The sequence below is a fragment of the Salvelinus fontinalis genome, chromosome 40, assembly GCF_029448725.1.
Source record: "Salvelinus fontinalis isolate EN_2023a chromosome 40, ASM2944872v1, whole genome shotgun sequence".
In the NCBI taxonomy this organism is placed as follows: domain Eukaryota; kingdom Metazoa; phylum Chordata; class Actinopteri; order Salmoniformes; family Salmonidae; genus Salvelinus; species Salvelinus fontinalis.
In genome coordinates, this window is record NC_074704.1 from 14707294 (window position 1) to 14725847 (window position 18554).

The 18554-nt window shown below is 42.0% G+C and overlaps 1 protein-coding gene across 1 annotated transcript; it reads right to left on the bottom strand.

Annotated features, from left to right (window-relative positions):
* Nucleotides 1-686: 686 nt before the first annotated feature.
* Nucleotides 687-10874, bottom strand: LOC129839079 (zinc finger protein 239-like). Its single transcript, XM_055906351.1, has 2 exons — nt 10297-10874; nt 687-3342 (listed from the first exon to the last, which is right to left on the bottom strand). Exons 1-2 carry the CDS (start codon nt 10640-10642, stop codon nt 2540-2542), a joined length of 1149 nt encoding a protein of 382 aa, XP_055762326.1. The 5' UTR covers nt 10643-10874; the 3' UTR covers nt 687-2539.
* Nucleotides 10875-18554: the final 7680 nt, after the last annotated feature.

Here is an 18554-nt window from a genome sequence, read left to right on the forward strand (position 1 = left end):
CCAAAGATATTCTATTTAGCTACACTTTGTAGTACATTTTTAAACTATAATAAATGTTTCTGATGCCACATAGCCCATTTTCAAAGGGAGTCGTCGCTTTTTAGCTTTTTGTCAAAGTATTTTCTCAACTGAATACAAACTCCAGTCAGCAGATGGCGATGTGCGTCTTTCAGGTGATTCTGCTACTGTGACGTATAATCTAGTGGACAGGACGCTTCTTCAACATCAACAGCTAGTCAGCCACATTGGTTCACTAACTTTATGGAAAAAGGTTTATTCAATAAATCTAGCAACTCCTCTCATACTGGGAAAATACAGGAATATACACTCAGAGCCTCCTGATTGGGCCCTGTTTACACCTCCAAGGTGCCCCCCTCACACAGGAATACACACTCAGAGCCTACAAGGCTTTTCTAAAAAAACACTTTGTGTAGTTCGCTCACCTCTTTTTTTTAAACTAGGTTTGAGATGCGGGATCCACTCGGCTCGCTGCCTCTCAGATCAAAGGTGAGTCCATCTGCTCCGTTCCCGAAGTGTGGTCTCCCTGAGATCCCAAGTTAGAGGGATCCCTCGTGCACCATTTACCCAGGTCGCCAGGAGCGTCACAACGTGAAGATTAACATCCCCAAATGTGGTTAATTTCTTTCATATCAAATGAGGAGACAAACTTATCACACAAGTCAGAGTTATTCTTAAACTAAATCTTTATTCACTTATTAATAAGGGAGCTGGTCAATACAACGTACACATATAAAATGAATCAATTGAGTGCTCTACGATAATGATGGATGGTCGACAAATCACCCCCAGATGATTCGTTGAGAGCCACGAGACAAAAGTACAAAGGTCTTGCAACCTACACGACCAATAGGGCCTCCCGGGTGGCGCAGTGGTCTAGGGCACTGCATCGCAGTGCTAACTGCGCCACCAGAGTCTCTGGGTTCGCACCCAGGCTCTGTCGCAGCCGGCCGCGACCGGGAGGTCCGTGGGGCGACGCACAATTGGCATAGCGTCGTCCGGGGTAGGGAGGGTTTGGCCGGTAGGGATATCCTTGTCTCATCTCGCTCCAGCGACTCCTGTGGCGGGCCGGGCGCAGTGCGCGCCAGCCAAGGGGGCCAGGTACACGGTGTTTCCTCCGACACATTGGTGCGGCTGGCTTCCAGGTTGGAGGCGCGCTGTGTTAAGAAGCAGTACGGCTGGTTGGGTTGTGCTTCGGAGGACGCATGGCTTTCGACCTTCGTCTCTCCCGAGCCCGTACGGGAGTTGTAGCGATGAGACAAGGTAGTAATTACTAGCGATTGGATACCACGAAAATTGGGGAGAAAATGGGATAAAAATTAAAAATAAAAATAAAAACTACACAACCAACAACAGATGTATATAACGGGTCACAAGGTTAAGATTTGTATCAAAGATAGTTATAATTCTCAGCAGACAGTATCTAATGGAAAAACAGTACTCTTTGTGTAGAGACCAGGGTCTGGCCCTGGGATCATCTCTCCCTGGTACCATGTAGAACAGATACATTAACTCATGCTCTGGAATGCGGTCTCTTTAGGTTTTATCACCCAAAAGACATTGTAAATCTCCTGTCACGGTTTTCTCCCAGAGGCCCATCCGCAGTAGAACACACAGACACAATAGTTCTAAGAACCCTCTATTATGTTGCATAAAACAACCATTTGATGCAATAAAAGAATTATAACATAATCTTGCAATTTTGCTCTCAGTGTCCACTGACTAGTAACAACAACTGGGACATAAAAGTCACCCACCGTGAGACCCACTAAATCTGCCCAAGAAGAGGGAAACAAAAGAACTGGTGTAACACATAGACACCAATCACGTGCTACGTGCTAACGAGCTATACGTGCTAACGAGCTAGACGTGCTAACAAACTAAACGTGCTAAAATCCAACCTCAAAACATAAATGGAAAAACCAAAGCCAGTAACACTTTTCCCCCTTAAGACAACAAATATATCCTATATTTTTGTTGGGAAAGTTTGCTCACCACCAACAGAAAACAACTTCCATTTCACATTATAATCAACTACAATGCTTCACCTCCTACAATGTAAACATGGTTTCTACTGGCTGTCAACAATTAAAAACAAGAAAAAACCTTTATTTCTAAATAATAATATACAATAGTATCTTTTCTTTTTCTTTCTATAGAATCCTAAAACTCACTAGCTTCTAGAACTCTCGTCTTTCTAAAACTCACTAGCTTCAAGAACTCTCGTCCTCTTGGAACGAGCCCAAACAAAACTCATCTCCAATACAGAAAAACCTGCAGTCAAAATAAATTGTGATGCACTAGCTAAAAGCAAAAAACACAACTTCTTGACTTCCCACCCTTGAGACAATCAGCAACCAAATACTCTTTCTACAACGTTAAAACATTCTACATTGTGACATCATTAAAATATTCATTCAACAATGTTTGATATCATGAAATAACTCCTTCATGCATGTATTTTCTGATGATTAATCAGATATCTTTTATCAGAGTATCTCTGGTCACATTGATCACAGCTTTAAGGTTTCTCTCCTGTGTGTCTTCTCTGGTGTATCTTCAGATGGCTAGATGTACAAAAAAACTTCCCACATTGAGAACAGCTATAGGGTTTCTCTCCTGTGTGTGTTCTCTGGTGTGATATCAGGCCGCTTAGCTGAGTATAACTCTTCCCACATTGATCACAGCTATAAAGTTTCTCTCCTGTGTGTATTCTCTGGTGTACAGTCAGATTGCTCGACCTAGCAAAACTCTTCCCACATTCATCACAGCTATACGGTTTCTCTCCTGTGTGTATTCTCCGGTGTGATATCAGGTTGCCTAAGCGAGTGAAACTCTTCCCACATTGATCACAGCTATAAGGTTTCTCTCCTGTGTGTATTCTCTGGTGTGATATTAGGTTGCTTAGCTGAATAAAACTCTTCCCACATTGATCACAGCTATAAGGTTTCTCTCCTGTGTGTATTCTCCGGTGTGATATCAGGTTGCTTAGCTGAATAAAACTCTTCCCACATTGATCACATCTATAAGCTTTCTCTCCTGTGTGTGTTCTTTGGTGTACAATAAGATGGCTAGATGTATCAAAACTCTTCCCACATTCAGTACAGCTATATGGTTTCTCTCCTGTGTGTGATCTCTGATAAATTGTAATGCCTGCTGAGGAGGTGAATTTCTTCCCACAGTCAGAGTGGTGAATTATCTTCCCTGTGGATCTCTGCAGGTGTTTCTTGATGAGTTCTGATCTGGAGAGACTCTTCTCTGCCTTGTCAGCATCATGAGGTTGTTGAGGCTCCCCAGAGGATCCACGATAGTCACGTCTCTCTCCTGTGTGAATGACAAAGTCATACAGATGGTTAAAGGCCCACAACAGCAGAAATCCACTGTAAAAGGCGATGCCAACAGCGTAGCCATGATGTTGTACAACAAGTGACCTCTGTAATGAATGTAATGATTATTTAACATTTGTTTTAAAATGAGCAACAAGTCATATTTTGTCTTGTTTTCACATTAGTAGTAACATTGATGATTGTAGGCTAGAAATAAGTTATTCATGTTGTTGAAACTAAGCAGTGTGCCAGACAATTTTGGTCTCCAATATTTTATTTTATTTTTTTATTTCACCTTTATTTAACCAGGTAGGTAAATTGAGAACACGTTCTCATTTACAATTGCGACCTGGCCAAAATAAAGCAAAGCAGTTCGACACATACAACAACACATGGTTACACATGGAGTAGAACAAACATACAGTCAATAATACAGTGAAAAATAAGTCTACATACAATGTGAGCAAGTGAGGTGAGATAAGGGAGGTGAAGGCAAACAAAATATACACTGCTCAAAAAAATAAAGGGAACACTTAAACAACACAATGTAACTCCAAGTCAATCACACTTCTGTGAAATCAAACTGTCCACTTAGGAAGCAACACGGATTGACAATAAATTTCACATGCTGTTGTGCAAATGGAATAGACAAAAGGTGGAAATTACAGGCAATTAGCAAGACACCCCCAAAAAGGGAGTGATTCTGCAGGTGGTGATCACAGACCACTTCTCAGTTCCTATGCTTCCTGGCTGATGTTTTGGTCACTTTTGAATGCTGGCGGTGCTCTCACTCTAGTGGTAGCATGAGACGGAGTCTACAACCCACACAAGTGGCTCAGGTAGTGCAGTTCATCCAGGATGGCACACCAATGCGAGTTGTGGCAAAAAGGTTTGCTGTGTCTGTCAGCGTAGTGTCCAGAGCATGGAGGCGCTACCAGGAGACAGGCCAGTACATCAGGAGACGTGGAGGAGGCCGTAGGAGGGCAACAACCCAGCAGCAGGACCGTTACCTCCGCCTTTGTGCAAGGAGGTGCACTGCCAGCGCCCTGCAAAATGACCTCCAGCAGGCCACAAATGTGCATATTATTATTATATATTATTATATTATTATATACATATTATTCGTATTTATTAATTTCATATGCTGACACATGCACATTTGTGGCCTGCTGGAGGTCATTTTGCAGGGCGCTGGCAGTGCACCTCCTTGCACAAAGGCGGAGGTAGCGGTCCTGCTGCTGGGTTGTTGCCCTCCTACGGCCTCCTCCACGTCTCCTGATGTACTGGCCTGTCTCCTGGTAGCGCCTCCATGCTCTGGACACTACGCTGACAGACACAGCAAACCTTTTTGCCACAGCTCGCATTGATGTGCCATCCTGGATGAACTGCACTACCTGAGCCACTTTTGTGGGTTGTAAACTCCGTCTCATGCTACCACAGAGTGAGAGCACCGCCAGCATTCAAAAGTGACCAAAACATCAGCCAGGAAGCATAGGAACTGAGAAGTGGTCTGTGATCACCACCTGCAGAATCACTCCTTTTTTGGGGGTGTCTTGCTAATTGCCTATAATTTCCACCTTTTGTCTATTCCATTTGCACAACAGCATGTTAAATTTATTGTCAATCAGTGTTGCTTCCTAAGTGGACAGTTTGATTTCACAGAAGTGTGATTGACTTGGAGTTACATTGTGTTGTTTAAGTGTTCCCTTTATTTTTTTGAGCAGTGTATATTGCATTATATACAAAAAAATATAACATTTACAACAACAAACACGTCTTAATGCTACGCCATCTTGGATTACAAGATGACTCAGTTAAAAACCATTGGATTTAGCAAACTCGGGAATAATTTAGTATTTCTGTGCCCACAAACTGTTTTCCCAGCGTAGCATAAGGAGCCATTAAATGATACGTAGTTCGAGTTCATTTCAGAACACAAAAAAACTGTCCGACAGCAAGATCCCGTATTTAAGTTGGAGGTCATCATATGACAAGCGTAACGTTATGACTATAACTACTGTTCCCTGGAGGAGGGAAACTAGGTACAACATACTATTAAATTCACGCCTCGCTGGAAGCTCCACCTTGAAACACTCCTGTCAATATTGAGAAAGGACACATACTTGATTACGCATATAGAAGTAGGACTAGTCTATCTGGCCTGCACACAAATGTAGGCCTAAAAAATGTGCCCATTTGAGGATGGTGGCCACTGTGTTCTTTGGGACTTTCAATGTTGCAGACATTTTTTGGTACCATTCCCCAGATCTGTACCTTGACACAATCCTGTCTCGGAGCTCTAAGGACAATTTATTCGACCTCATTGCTTGGTGTTTGCTCTGACATGCATTGTCAACTGTTGGTAATTATATAGACAGGTGTAATCATACACAATATGATTTCATGTGGCACAAACAAAAACACAAATTCTCAGTCAAAAATATAAGTCAGAATATGGCCTTTCTATTCTCTCATTTGATTTCAGGATCTCTGAATGTCCTTCCACACAGAAAGCAGTGGTAGGACTTTTACCGTGTTTATCCTCTTATGCTCCTTCAGGCTACTTGACCAGGTAAAAGCCTTTCCAGACCTGGAGCATTGGAAAGGCTTTTTTCCTGTGTGTATCCTCTCATGAGCTTTAAGGTCAGCCATTCATGAAAATCTATTTTTACACTGGGAGCAGAAAATGGTTTTCTCATGTGTGTATTCTCTCATGCCTTTTCAGGTTAGTTAACATGGTAAAACTCTTTTCACACTGGGAACATTGGCAAGGCTTTTCTCCTGTGTGTATCCTCTCATGAGCTTTCAGGTGCCCTATCTGAGTAAAACTCTTTCCACAATGGGAACATTGGTAAGGCTTTTCTCCTGTGTGTGGTCTCGCATGCTTTTTTAGGTTTCCTATCTTAGTAAAACTCTTTCCACACTGGGAGCATTGAAAAGGCTTTTCTCCGGTGTGTGTCCTCTCATGCAGTTTTAGGTTCCCTAACCAGCAAAAACTATTTTCACAGTGGGAGCAGTGGTGTTGTCTCGCTGGTCTGGGCGTCTCTGGGTCTGGTTCCCCTGAAGGACTCTTCCCGCTGTCAAAGTGAGAGTTTGGTTTCTCTCCTTGCAAAGACACACAGAGTATGTCGTTTAACAGAGACCTAAATGAAACCTCCACATTATAAAACTGTCTTCCTATGAAGTTTAATCTAGACTAGATCCCTCAATAAAAGAGCAGAACTGGTCATCACAGAGTGGCTGTAGTGCTTTGTAGGCTGGGTAAATCCATTTGAATTCAATACATTTTTGACAGCATCCCTTTTGATTTAAAAAAAATCTTTCCTTACTTGTTTGACTATGGAAGAAGTGGTAATAAAGTGACTTCATGTAACTGAATGTAAAAATATTCATGAAATATACAGTACCAGTCAAACGAGTGGACACACCTAGTCATTCAAGGGTTATAATTATTTGTTTTACCATTTTCTACATTGTAGAAAAATAGTGAAGTAATCAAAACTATGAAATAACACATGGAATCATATAGTAACCAAAAAAAGTGGTAAACAATTCTAAATATATTTTAGATTTTTCAAAGTAGCCACCCTTTGCCTTGATGACAGCTTTGCACACTCTTGGCATTCTCTCAACCAGCTTCACCTGGAATGCTTTTCCAACAGTCTTGAAGCAGTTCCCACATATGCTGAGCACTTTTTAGCTGCTTTTCCTTCACTCTGTGGTCCAACTCATCCCAAACCATCTCAAACCATCAAACCATCAACCCCCCCCCCCTTAAAAGATTTAGATGCACTATTGTAAAGTGGCTGTTCCACTGGATGTCATAAGGTGAATGCACCAATTTGTAAGTCGCTCTGGATAAGAGCGTCTGCTAAATGACTTAAATGTAAATGTAGGTCAGGTGATTGTGGAGGCCAAGTAATCTGATGCAGCACTCCATCACTCTCCTTTTTGGTCAAATAGCCCTTACACAACCTGGAGGTGTGTGGGGTTGTTGTCCTGTTGAAAAACAAATTATAGTCCCACTAAGCGCAAACCAGATGGGATGGCGTATCGCTTCAGAACGCTGTGGTAGCCAGACAGGTGTGCCTTTCCAAATCATGTCCAATCAATTGAATTTACCACAGGTGGACTCCAATCAAGTTGTAGAAACATCTCAACGATGATCATTGGAAACAGGATGCACCTGAGGTCAATTTTAAGTCTCATAGCAAAGGGTCTGAATACTGATGTAAATAAGGTATTTCTGTTAATTATTTTTAATAAATGTAATTTTTTTTCTCCAAACCTATTTCTCTTTGTCATTACGGGGTATTGTGTGTAAACTGATGAGGATTTTTATTTATTTAATCCATTGTAGAATAAGGCTGAAACGTAAAACAAAATGTGGAAAGATTTAAGTGACAAAAAATAAAGATATCATTTTAACAGACACTTCAGAACAAACTTCCTTTAGATGTTCTGGGGGAAACAATACTACTATGGTTACTGTTGTTCCATGTTGTGAATGTTAACCAATGTGTTACTATGGTTACTGTTGTTCCATGTTGTGAATGTTATCCAATGTGTTACTATGGGTTATAGCAGTATGGACTGTTGTTCCATGTTGTGAATGTTATCCAATGTGTTACTATGGTTACTGTTGTTCCATGTTGTGAATGTTATCCAATGTGTTACTATGGTTACTGTTGTTCCGTTTTGTGAATGTTATCCAATGTGTTACTATGGTTACTGTTGTTCCGTGTTGTGAATGTTATCCAATGTGTTACTATGGTTACTGTTGTTCCATGTTGCAAATGTTATCCAATGTGTTACTATGGGTTACAGCAGTATGGACTAATATTTTTTGTTGATACTATGGGTCTTACAGTTCAAAATCAAATAAGCCCCCCCCCCCCCACAGACAGGGCTACTAAGACTAGTTATCATGGGGAATAGTTTTAATACATTTGCAAAAAATCTAAACCTGTTTTTGCTTTGGCATTATGGGGTATTGTAATGGCATTATGGGGTATAGTAATAGCATTATGGGGTAATGTGATAGCATTATGGGGTATTGTGATAGCATTATGGGGTATTGTGATGGCATTATGGGGTATTGTGATGGCATTATGGGGTATTGTGATGGCATTATGGGGTATTGTGATGGCATTATGGGGTATTGCGATAGCATTATGGGGTATTGCGATAGCATTATGGGGTATTGCGATAGCATTATGGGGTATTGTAATAGCATTATGGGGTATTGTGATGGCATTATGGGGTATTGTAATAGCATTATGGGGTATTGTAATAGCATTATGGGGTATTGTAATAGCATTATGGGGTATTGTGATAGCATTATGGGGTATTGTAATAGCATTATGGGGTATTGTGATAGCATTATGGGGTATTGTGATGGCATTATAAGGTATTGTGATGGCATTATGGGGTATTGTGATAGCATTATGGGGTATTGTAATAGCATTATGGGGTATTCTGATAGCATTATGGGGTATTGTGATGGCATTATGAGGTATTGTGATGGCATTATGAGGTATTGTGATAGCATTATGGGATATTGTGATAGCATTATGGGGTATTGTGATAGCATTATGGGGTATTGTAATGGCATCATGGGGCATTGGAATGGCAATATGGGGTATTGTGATAGCATTATGGGGTATTGTAATAGCATTATGGGGTAATGTGATGTCATTATAGGGTATTGTAATAGCATTATGGGGTATTGTAATGGCATTATGGGGTATTGTAATGGCATTATGGGGTATTGTAATGGCATTATGGGGTATTGTAATAGCATTATGGGGTATTGTGATGGCATTATGGGGTATTGTGTGTAGATTGATGAGGATTTACAAGGCTCTTTATTCAGCACCACGGATAGCGGCCCTGTGCCTTAAAAGACAGCATTAAACACCCAAATCCACCAGATGTATAAACATAATGCCAGAGCAGCAGTTCTATATTAGCTCTCGTTCCAAATTATCTATATATAGAGAGAACGACGAGATGTGGATAGGAAGATAGATATTATCATTATTATGGAAAATATTAATTTAAAATCCAGGAATTTAAAAACTTTAGCTTTCTAGGTCATGCCAGTAGGCTACAGTAGGTTGTATCTCTCTAGGTCATGCCAGTAGGCTACAGTAGGTTGTAACTCTCTAGGTCATGCCAGTAGGCTACAGTAGGTTGTATCTCTCTAGGTCATGCCATTAGGCTACAGTTGGTTGTATCCAAGTGGAAACAATTATCAACCCAATGTGGAAAGTGTCGAATTTGGTCAACAACAAAAATGTATGGCTTATTTGCTACATGAGGTTTACTTGATCTAACAGAAGTTTCATAATGATTAAGTTGTTATGTGGACACATGGACATACCGACAACTTTGATAAAAAACACTATAGGAGTTGTCTCCAGATCGCTATGCATATTCATGCTAGTAGCTTAGCATCTCTCTCCATTGAATACTGGCGGTTGACGACAACAACCCTCATAGAATATAAACAATAGATTACAATAAAAATATGAATCCACCAATCCAAAGAGAGGATAGGCGGGAGCTAGACAACCCGCAGTGCTGCTTTGTGGACAACGACCCCCTTGTTAGGCAGAGAGACATCTTGTCAGTATATCCATAATCTTTGGTGTAGCCAACCCAACTCTCGCATGGCACTACTGGGGGGCACGGTGTAGAGTAAATCATCCCTACATGACAATCACTACATGCCGTGACCCCCAGTCTGCGGTCAGCAGATAGACCCTTCTCAAATATATATGTTATGTCACTTTTTGGAAACGAAACGGAGAAAACCTGGGGTAGCTTGCTCTCTACGTCGTCTGATTCTAGGCATATCAGTCATCATTCCAGGGCCCTCCGTTGAAGAGCTATTGACGAGCCAACTCCGAATATCCAAAGTTAAAAACAAATTCAAGGCGGTACTTACTGGTGTTAATCAGATCTCCTATCTCCACCTCTTCATCTTTTAATGTGACAGTAATCTCCCCTTCCTTCTTCAATCCAAAAACTGCATCCTCCTCTTTCTCTTTCTCTTCCTCTTCTTTCACAGTAACACCCTCCTCCTCTTTCACTCTGAACGTGTCTTCCTCTTCTTTCACTGAAAAGTCTTTCTTTTCTTCTTTCACTGTAACAGCCTCACCCTCTACTTCTTGTTTTACTGTGACATCCTCTTCTTCCTTCTCCTCTTTCACGACAATGTTCAGCCCCAGACCTTCTATCTCCGCCCAGCAGACCTCTTCTTTAACAGAAGGGGAGAAGTTTAGGGAGCTCATGTTCGGGGATGTTAGCTAGCTAGATATCATTAGCGACTAGGCTAGTGCTAACTTAACCAGCCAGCTACTATAGCTGACTAATACAAAATAACGTAATATTAAATTAAATAGGTTAACAAGTAGATACGACAGAAGTGTGTCTAAAACACAGCAGCTAATATAAACCAATAGCTTGAATCTTTCGGCTATGTTGGCTAGCAAGCTACCGAGGTGGTTGAAGAGCTGTTTATGAAGAACCGTCCACTAGATTATACGTCATACTAGCAGCATCGCCTGAAAGACGCACATCGCCGTCTGCTGACTGGAGTGGGAAACGCAGTTGAGGATCATATTTTATTTTCAGAGATTATTTTAAATGGATTTAATTAAATAATAACATTATATTGAGACATACAAAGACCTGAATGTGTTGGTTGATTAGTGCGAATATTTTTTTTTTACTACAGCACATTTAAGGCAGTGTCATTTAGTCAAACTGCCAGCAGCATACCACCCTGCATACCACTACTGGCTTGCTTCTGAAGCTAAGCAGGGTTGGTCCTGGTCAGACCCTGGATGGGAGACCAGATGCTGCTGGAAGTGGTGTTGGAGGGCCAGTAGGAGGCACTCTTTCCTCTGGTCTAAAAAATATCCCAATGCCCCGGGGCAGTGATTGGGGACACTGCCCTGTGTAGGGTGCCGTCTTTCGGATGGGACGTTAAACGGGTGTCCTGACTCTCTGAGGTCATTAAAGATCCCATGGCACTTATCGTAAGAGTAGGGGTGTTAACCCCGGTGTCCTGGCTAAATTCCCAATCTGGCCCTCAAACCATCATGGTCACCTAATAATCCCCAGTTTACAATTGGCTCATTCATCCCCCTCCTCTCCCCTGTAACTATTCCCCAGGTCGTTGCTGCAAATGAGAACGTGTTCTCAGTCAACTTACCTGGTCAAATTAAATTAAAATAAATAAATAAAAACTAAATCTAAATAAGTAGACAGCTACTGTAGGTCTATACTGCTCCTACATGGTGTAACAATACATCATGTAGATGTATATAATGAACAGACTAGGTCTATACTGCTCCTACATGGTGTAACAATACATCATGTAGATGTATATAATGAACAGACTAGGTCTATACTGCTCCTACGTGGTGTAACAATACATCATGTAGATGTATATAATGAACAGACTAGGTCTATACTGCTCCTACGTGGTGTAACAATACATCATGTAGATGTATATAATGAACAGACTAGGTCTATACTGCTCCTACGTGGTGTAACAATACATCATGTAGATGTATATAATGAACAGACTAGGTCTATACTGCTACAACGTGGTGTAACAATACATCATGTAGATGTATAGTACCGTTGAAAAGTTTAGGGTCACTTAGAAATCTCCTTTGAAAGAAAAGCACATTTTTTGTAAACAGTGTTTTTTCTTGTTCTTTAACAAAGCTTTTGTAAACAGTGTTTCTTCCTGCAGCAATTCAGCCATGAAGGCCTGATTCATGCAGTATCTGAACAGTTGATGTTGAGATGTGTCTGTTACTTGAACTCTGAAGCATTTATTTGGGCTGCAATCTGAGTTGCAGTTAACTCTAATGAACGTATCTTCTGTAGCAGAGGTAACTCTGGGTCTACCTTTCCTGTTGCGTTCCTCATGAGAGCCACCCATACCTTGTCACAACACAACTGATTGGCTCAAACGCATTAAGAAGGACATAAATTCCACAAATTAACATTTAACAAGGCACACCTGTTAATTGAAATGAATTCCAGGTCACTACCTCATGAAGCTGGTTGAGATAATGCCAAGAGTGTGCAAAGCTGTCATCAAGGCAAAGGGTGACTGCTTTGAAGAATCTCAAATATAAAATATATTTTGATTTGTTTAACCCTTTTTTGGTTACTACCTGATTCCATATGTGTTATTTCATTGTTTTCATATCTTCACTATTATTCTACAATGTAGACAATAATAAAAATAAAGACAAACCCTTGAATGAGAAGGTGTGTCCAAACTTTTGACTGGTACTGTATGTAAATGTGATATTTCAGTTGTTGTTTTTGTTACATTTGAAACGTTTATAAGAATCTGTTTTTGCTTTGTCATTTTGGGGTATTGTGATGTCATTATAGGTATTGTGTGTAGATTAATGAGGGAAAAAATATTTACATCCATTTTAGAAAAAGGCTGTAACGTAACAAAATATGGAAAAAGTGAAGGGGTCTGAATACTTTCCGACTGCACTGTATATTTAGGGGCAGTACTTTGTGACATCATTTCATGAAACAGGAGGTACAAATATATAACATAGATTCACAATATCAACATTCAATGTATCAAAATATATGACCAAGCTGGAAGTGTAAACGCCAGCCCAGCCACAATCCTAGAGGTTCACTGATGATCAACCTCCTCCTTCACATCTGACTCCTGATGATCAACCTCCTCCTTCACATCTGACTCCTGATGATCAACCTCCTTCACATCTGACTCCAGTGATCAATCCAGAGCGTCTTCTTTTTTGGGGAATCCCGATGGACGACGTCATCGAATAGGTCGTCATCACCACCACCATCCACAAGTTAATTGTTATTGAGGTTATTAATGGGAAGAACATTAGCAATATGTTCTGTCTGGTAACTTGTCTCGTTCAATGGATTAACATTGGCAGGTGCACAGGGAGAAACCCCATTAAAAAAACTCAGTTGATCTTAAACTGCGGAAACACTTTTGGAAGTCTTTATCTGCATCAAAGTCTGTGGCCTGTGATGTTGGGACAAATGATAGTCCCTTATTATACAAGAGACAAAATTCACAAATTCTACAGCACAACGGCAGAGTCATGTCTTCAGTGTAACTAACAATGACTCAATAATCCTTCTGGGAATGTTATGATGTGTCACGATCGTTATGAGACGAATGAGTGGACCAAGGCGCAGCGTGGAAAAAAGACATCTTCTTTTAATGAAGAAAAACAAACACTTACTAAACAAACAAAAAACAAAGGATTGTGAAGCTAAAACAAACTAAGTGCACACATGCAACATAGACAATTACCCACAAAACCCAAATGCCTATGGCTGCCTTAAATATGGCTCTCAATCAGAGACAATGAACCACAGCTGCCTCTAATTGAGAACCAATCTAGGCAGCCATAGACATACAAACACCAAGACAAGACGATGTCACATTAAACGTACAAAACCCCTAGACAATCCAAAAAACACATACATTCCCCATGTCACACCCTGACTTAACTAAAATAATAAAGAAAACAAAGATAACTAAGGCCAGGGCGTGACAGTATGTCATAAAGTTATGGGAGGAGTTAGAAAGTTGGCTGTCAGAAGTACAGTTATACAATGCAAAATTACTTTTAATCTGTCTGTCTGTGTATTTCAAAACATGACATTTGAGGGTGCAGTGAGATACCCCAGAGTTGGACGATACTTTTCTCATCAATCATCTTAAATATGATACTTAATTAAAACGTGGAAATCAACCAATCCTCTGTTGTCAATTCAAAAGAAAGGTCAAATGCTTTGTTATCTAAAAGTTTAAAGTGACGGAGAGAAATAAAATGGTGCTGATGCGGGAGCTTGAGATGGGGGTGTGTTCTAGTGGGTCTGGGCAGGTGTGATGTAGTTACTACACTAACTTTTTGTCTGAACATTATAATATATATTTTACATCACACTAGCGTCGTTGTCTTAAAGTCACACATCTCCATCGCAGTCAGAGGTTCTGACTGAGCGTTACCCACTCCAGTCAGCAGATGTGTGCGATTGTGCGATTTTAAGGCAATGCTGTTAGTGTGACGTATAATCTAGTGGACGGAACGCTTCTTTCAGCAGCAGCAACAGTTATTCCGCCACCTCCGTAGCTTGCTAGCCAAAATAGCCGACTCGGCCAGGCAGAGACAGCAAGGGTGGTTCGTTGCTCCAGAGCCTTTCCGTTCACCTTCACACTACTGGGCCAGACTACACTCAATCATATGACCTACTGAAGAGATAAGTCTTCAGTAAAGTCTTAAAGGTTGAGACCGAGTCTGCGTCTCTCACATGGGTAGGCAGACCATTCCATAAAAATGGAGATCTATAGGAGAAAGCCCTGCCTCCAGCTGTTTGCTTAGAAATTCTAGGGACAATTAGGAGGCCTGCGTCTTGTGACCGTAGCGTACGTGTAGGTATGTACGGCAGGACCAACTCGGAAAGATAGGTAGGAGCAAGCCCATGCAACGCTTTATAGGTTAACAGTAAAACCTTGAAATCAGCCCTTGCCTTAACAGGAAGCCAGTGTAGGGAAGCTAGCACTGGAGTAATATGATAAAATGTATTTTTCTAGTCAGGATTCTAGCAGCCGTATTTAGCACTAACTGAAGTTTATTTAGTGCTTTATCAGGGTAGCCGGAAAATAGAGCATTGCAGTAGTCAAACCTAGAAGTAACAAAAGCATGGATACATTTTTCTGCATCATTTTTGGACAGCATGTTTCTGATTTTTGCAAAGTTACGTAGATGTAAAAAAGCTGTCCTTGAAACAGTCTTGATATGTTCGTCAAAAGAGAGATCAGGGTCCAGAGTAACGCCGAGGTCCTTCACAGTTTTATTTGAGACGACTTTACAACCATCAAGATTAATTGTCAGATTTAACAGAAGATCTCTTTGTTTCTTGGAACCTACAACAAGCATCTCTGTTTTGTCCGAGTTTAAAGGTAGAAAGTTTTCAGCCATCCACTTCCTTATGTCTGAAACACAGGCTTCTAGCGAGGGCAATTTTGGGGCTTCACCATGTTTCATTGAAATGTACAGCTGTGTGTCATCCGGATAGCAGTGAAAGTTAACATTATGTTTTCGAATGACATCCCCAAGAGGTTAAATATATAGTGAAAACAATAGTGGTCCTAAAACGGAACCTTGAGGAACACCGAAATGTACAGTTGATTTGTCAGAGGACAAACCATTCACAGAGACAAACTGATATCTTTCCGACAGATAAGATCTAAACCAGGCCAGAACTTGTCCGTGTAGACCAATTTGGGTTTCCAGTCTCTCCAAAAGAATGTGGTGATCGATGGTATCAAAGGCAGCACTAAGCACAATCTTAATCCAAGATGGCGTAGCAGTCAGATTTCCTTTGTCCTCGTCTTGTCTTGTCCCGTGTATATATATTTTATATATTTTTCTTCGCATATCTTTTTACATATATATTTTTTTCTTCTTAAAAACTCAACTTCAAAACACTCTCCTGCAACCCACCTCACCAAATGTGGTGCGGATCTGTTTTTTTTCTTCCTCAAAAGTATTATTCACCTCGTATCCGAAATCTACAACAGAAGCTAGCCAGAAGTTAGCCAGCTCACAAGCTAACGTTAGTAGTTCAGCTAACCACAGCTAGCGCTCATCAGCTGTCCTTTAGCTCGGAAAACTATTGCCAGTTTTGTACAACGCGACTCAGACCAGAGCATACCAGACCTATTTTCTCTCCATATCCCCGGATTTTTACCGCAAGCTCTGGACATTTACACCTGGATCTTGCAGCTAACTAGCTGGTATCCGAGTGACTATTGGCTAACATCAATTCCGGAGCAAACACCAATTATCCCGGAGCTAGCCAGCTGAAGAGTTCCATCAGCCACTCCTGGGCTACAATCACCTATCCGGACCCGTTTTACTGCCGATGCGGAGCCCCACCGGGCCTTCACGACTGGGATACCGACGTTATCTGCCCGAGGGAGTATTTCAACTGGCCCCTCCATCGCGAGGTAACCTGAACGTCCATATGCTAACTGCGGCCCGCTAATCGTTAGCTGTCTTGAGCATATCGGCTGCTATCTGAACAGGTCTATCGAACAATCTTCTTAGGCCACTATAACTATTTTGACAATTGGATTGGTCCCCTCTACCACACGGAACCCCACTAATCTACCGACGGAATTGCACGGCGTGGCTAAAAACAGACCTCCATCTTCTGCTAGCTTGCTACCCATGACTAGCTGTCTGAATCACGAAGCTAGCACCAGTTAGCAAACACAATTCACAACCTCTCTTTCGCCATCCGGCTTGGATTCTCTGTCGACACGACCACGTCTGGTCTGCAGACAAATACCCCATCCGCTGTGCCCTCAACCGGCCTCCGTCTGAGCAGACCCCCTCCGTCTGAGCAGACCACCCCCCGGGCTACTAACTTTAAACGCCGCGGGATAGCTTAGTGGAGGCCTCACTGCTCCATCTACGGCTGCCCCCTGGACACTATGATCACTCGGCTACATAGCTGATGCCTGCTTGACTGTACATTAATTCACGGTACTCCATTCCGTTTATTTGTGTTTTATCTGTCGGCTCTGTGCTTTAACTCAGGATCTGTGTGTAGTTAATCCGACCCTCTCTGCCTGGTCGTCGCCATTTTTACCTGCTGTTGCTGTGTTAGCTGACTAGCTGCTGTTATCTCACCTGTTGTTTTAGCTAGCTCTCCCAATCAAGACCTGCAATCACTTTATGCCTTATTGTATGTCTCTCTCAAATATCAATATGCCTTGCATACTGTTGTTCAGGCTAGTTATCATTGTTTTGGTTTGCAATGGACCCCGTAGTTCCACTCTCCGTACCTCTGATACCTCCTTTGTCCCACCCCCCACACATGCGGTGACCTCACCCATTGAGACCAGCATGTCCAGAGATACAACCTCTCTTATCATCACCCAGTGCCTGGGCTTGCCTCCGCTGTACCCGTGCCCCACCATACCCTGGTCTGCACATTATGCCCAGAATCTATTCTACCACGCCCATAAATCTGCTCCTTTTATTCCTTGTCCCCAACGCTCTAGGCGACCAGTTTTGATAGCCTTTAGCCGCACCCTCATCCTACTACTCCTCTGTTCCTCGGGTAATGTGGAGGTAAACCCAGGCCCTGCATGTCCCCAGTCACCTTCATTTGTTGACTTCTGTGATCGAAAAAGCCTTGGCCTTATGCATGTCAACATCAGACGCCTCCTCCCTAAGTTTGCCTTACTCACCGCTTTAGCACACTCTGCCAACCCTGATGTCCTTGCCGTTTCCGAATCCTGGCTTAGGAAGGCCACCAAAAATTCTGAGATTTCCATACCCAACTATAACACTTTCCGTCAAGATAGAACTGCCAAAGGGGGAGGAGTTGCAATCTACTGCAGAGATGGCCTGCAAAGTTCTGTCTTACTTTCCAGGTCTATGCCCAAACAGTTCGAACTTCTAATTTTAAAAATTAATCTCTCCAGAAATAAGTCTCTCACTGTTGCCGCCTGCTACCGACCCCCCTCAGCTCCCAGCTGTGCCCTGGGCACCATCTGTGAATTGATCGCTCCCCATCTAGCTTCAGAGTTTGTTCTGTTAGGTGACCTAAACTGGGATATGCTTAACACCCCGGCAGTCCTACAATCTAAGCTTGATGCCCTCAATCTCACTCAAATCATCAAGGAACCCACCAGGTACAACCCTAAATCCGTAAACATGGGCACCCTAATAGACATTATCCTGACCAACTTGCCCTCCAAATACACCTCTGCTGTCTTCAATCAAGATTTTAGCGATCACTGCCTCATTGCCTGTATCCGCCACGGGTCCGCGGACAAACGACCACCCCTCATCACTGTCAAACGCTCCCTAAAACACTTCTGCGAGCAGGCCTTTCTAATCGACCTGGCCCGGGTACCCTGGAAGGATATTGACCTCATCCCGTCAGTTGAGGATGCCTGGTCATTCTTTAAAAGTTACTTCCTCACCATATTAGACAAGCATGCTCCGTTCAAAAAATGCAGAACCAAGAACAGATATAGCCCTTGGTTCACTCCAGACCTGACTGCCCTCGACCAGCACAAAAACATCCTGTGGCGAACTGCAATAGCATCGAAGAGCCCCCGCGATATGCAACTGTTCAGGG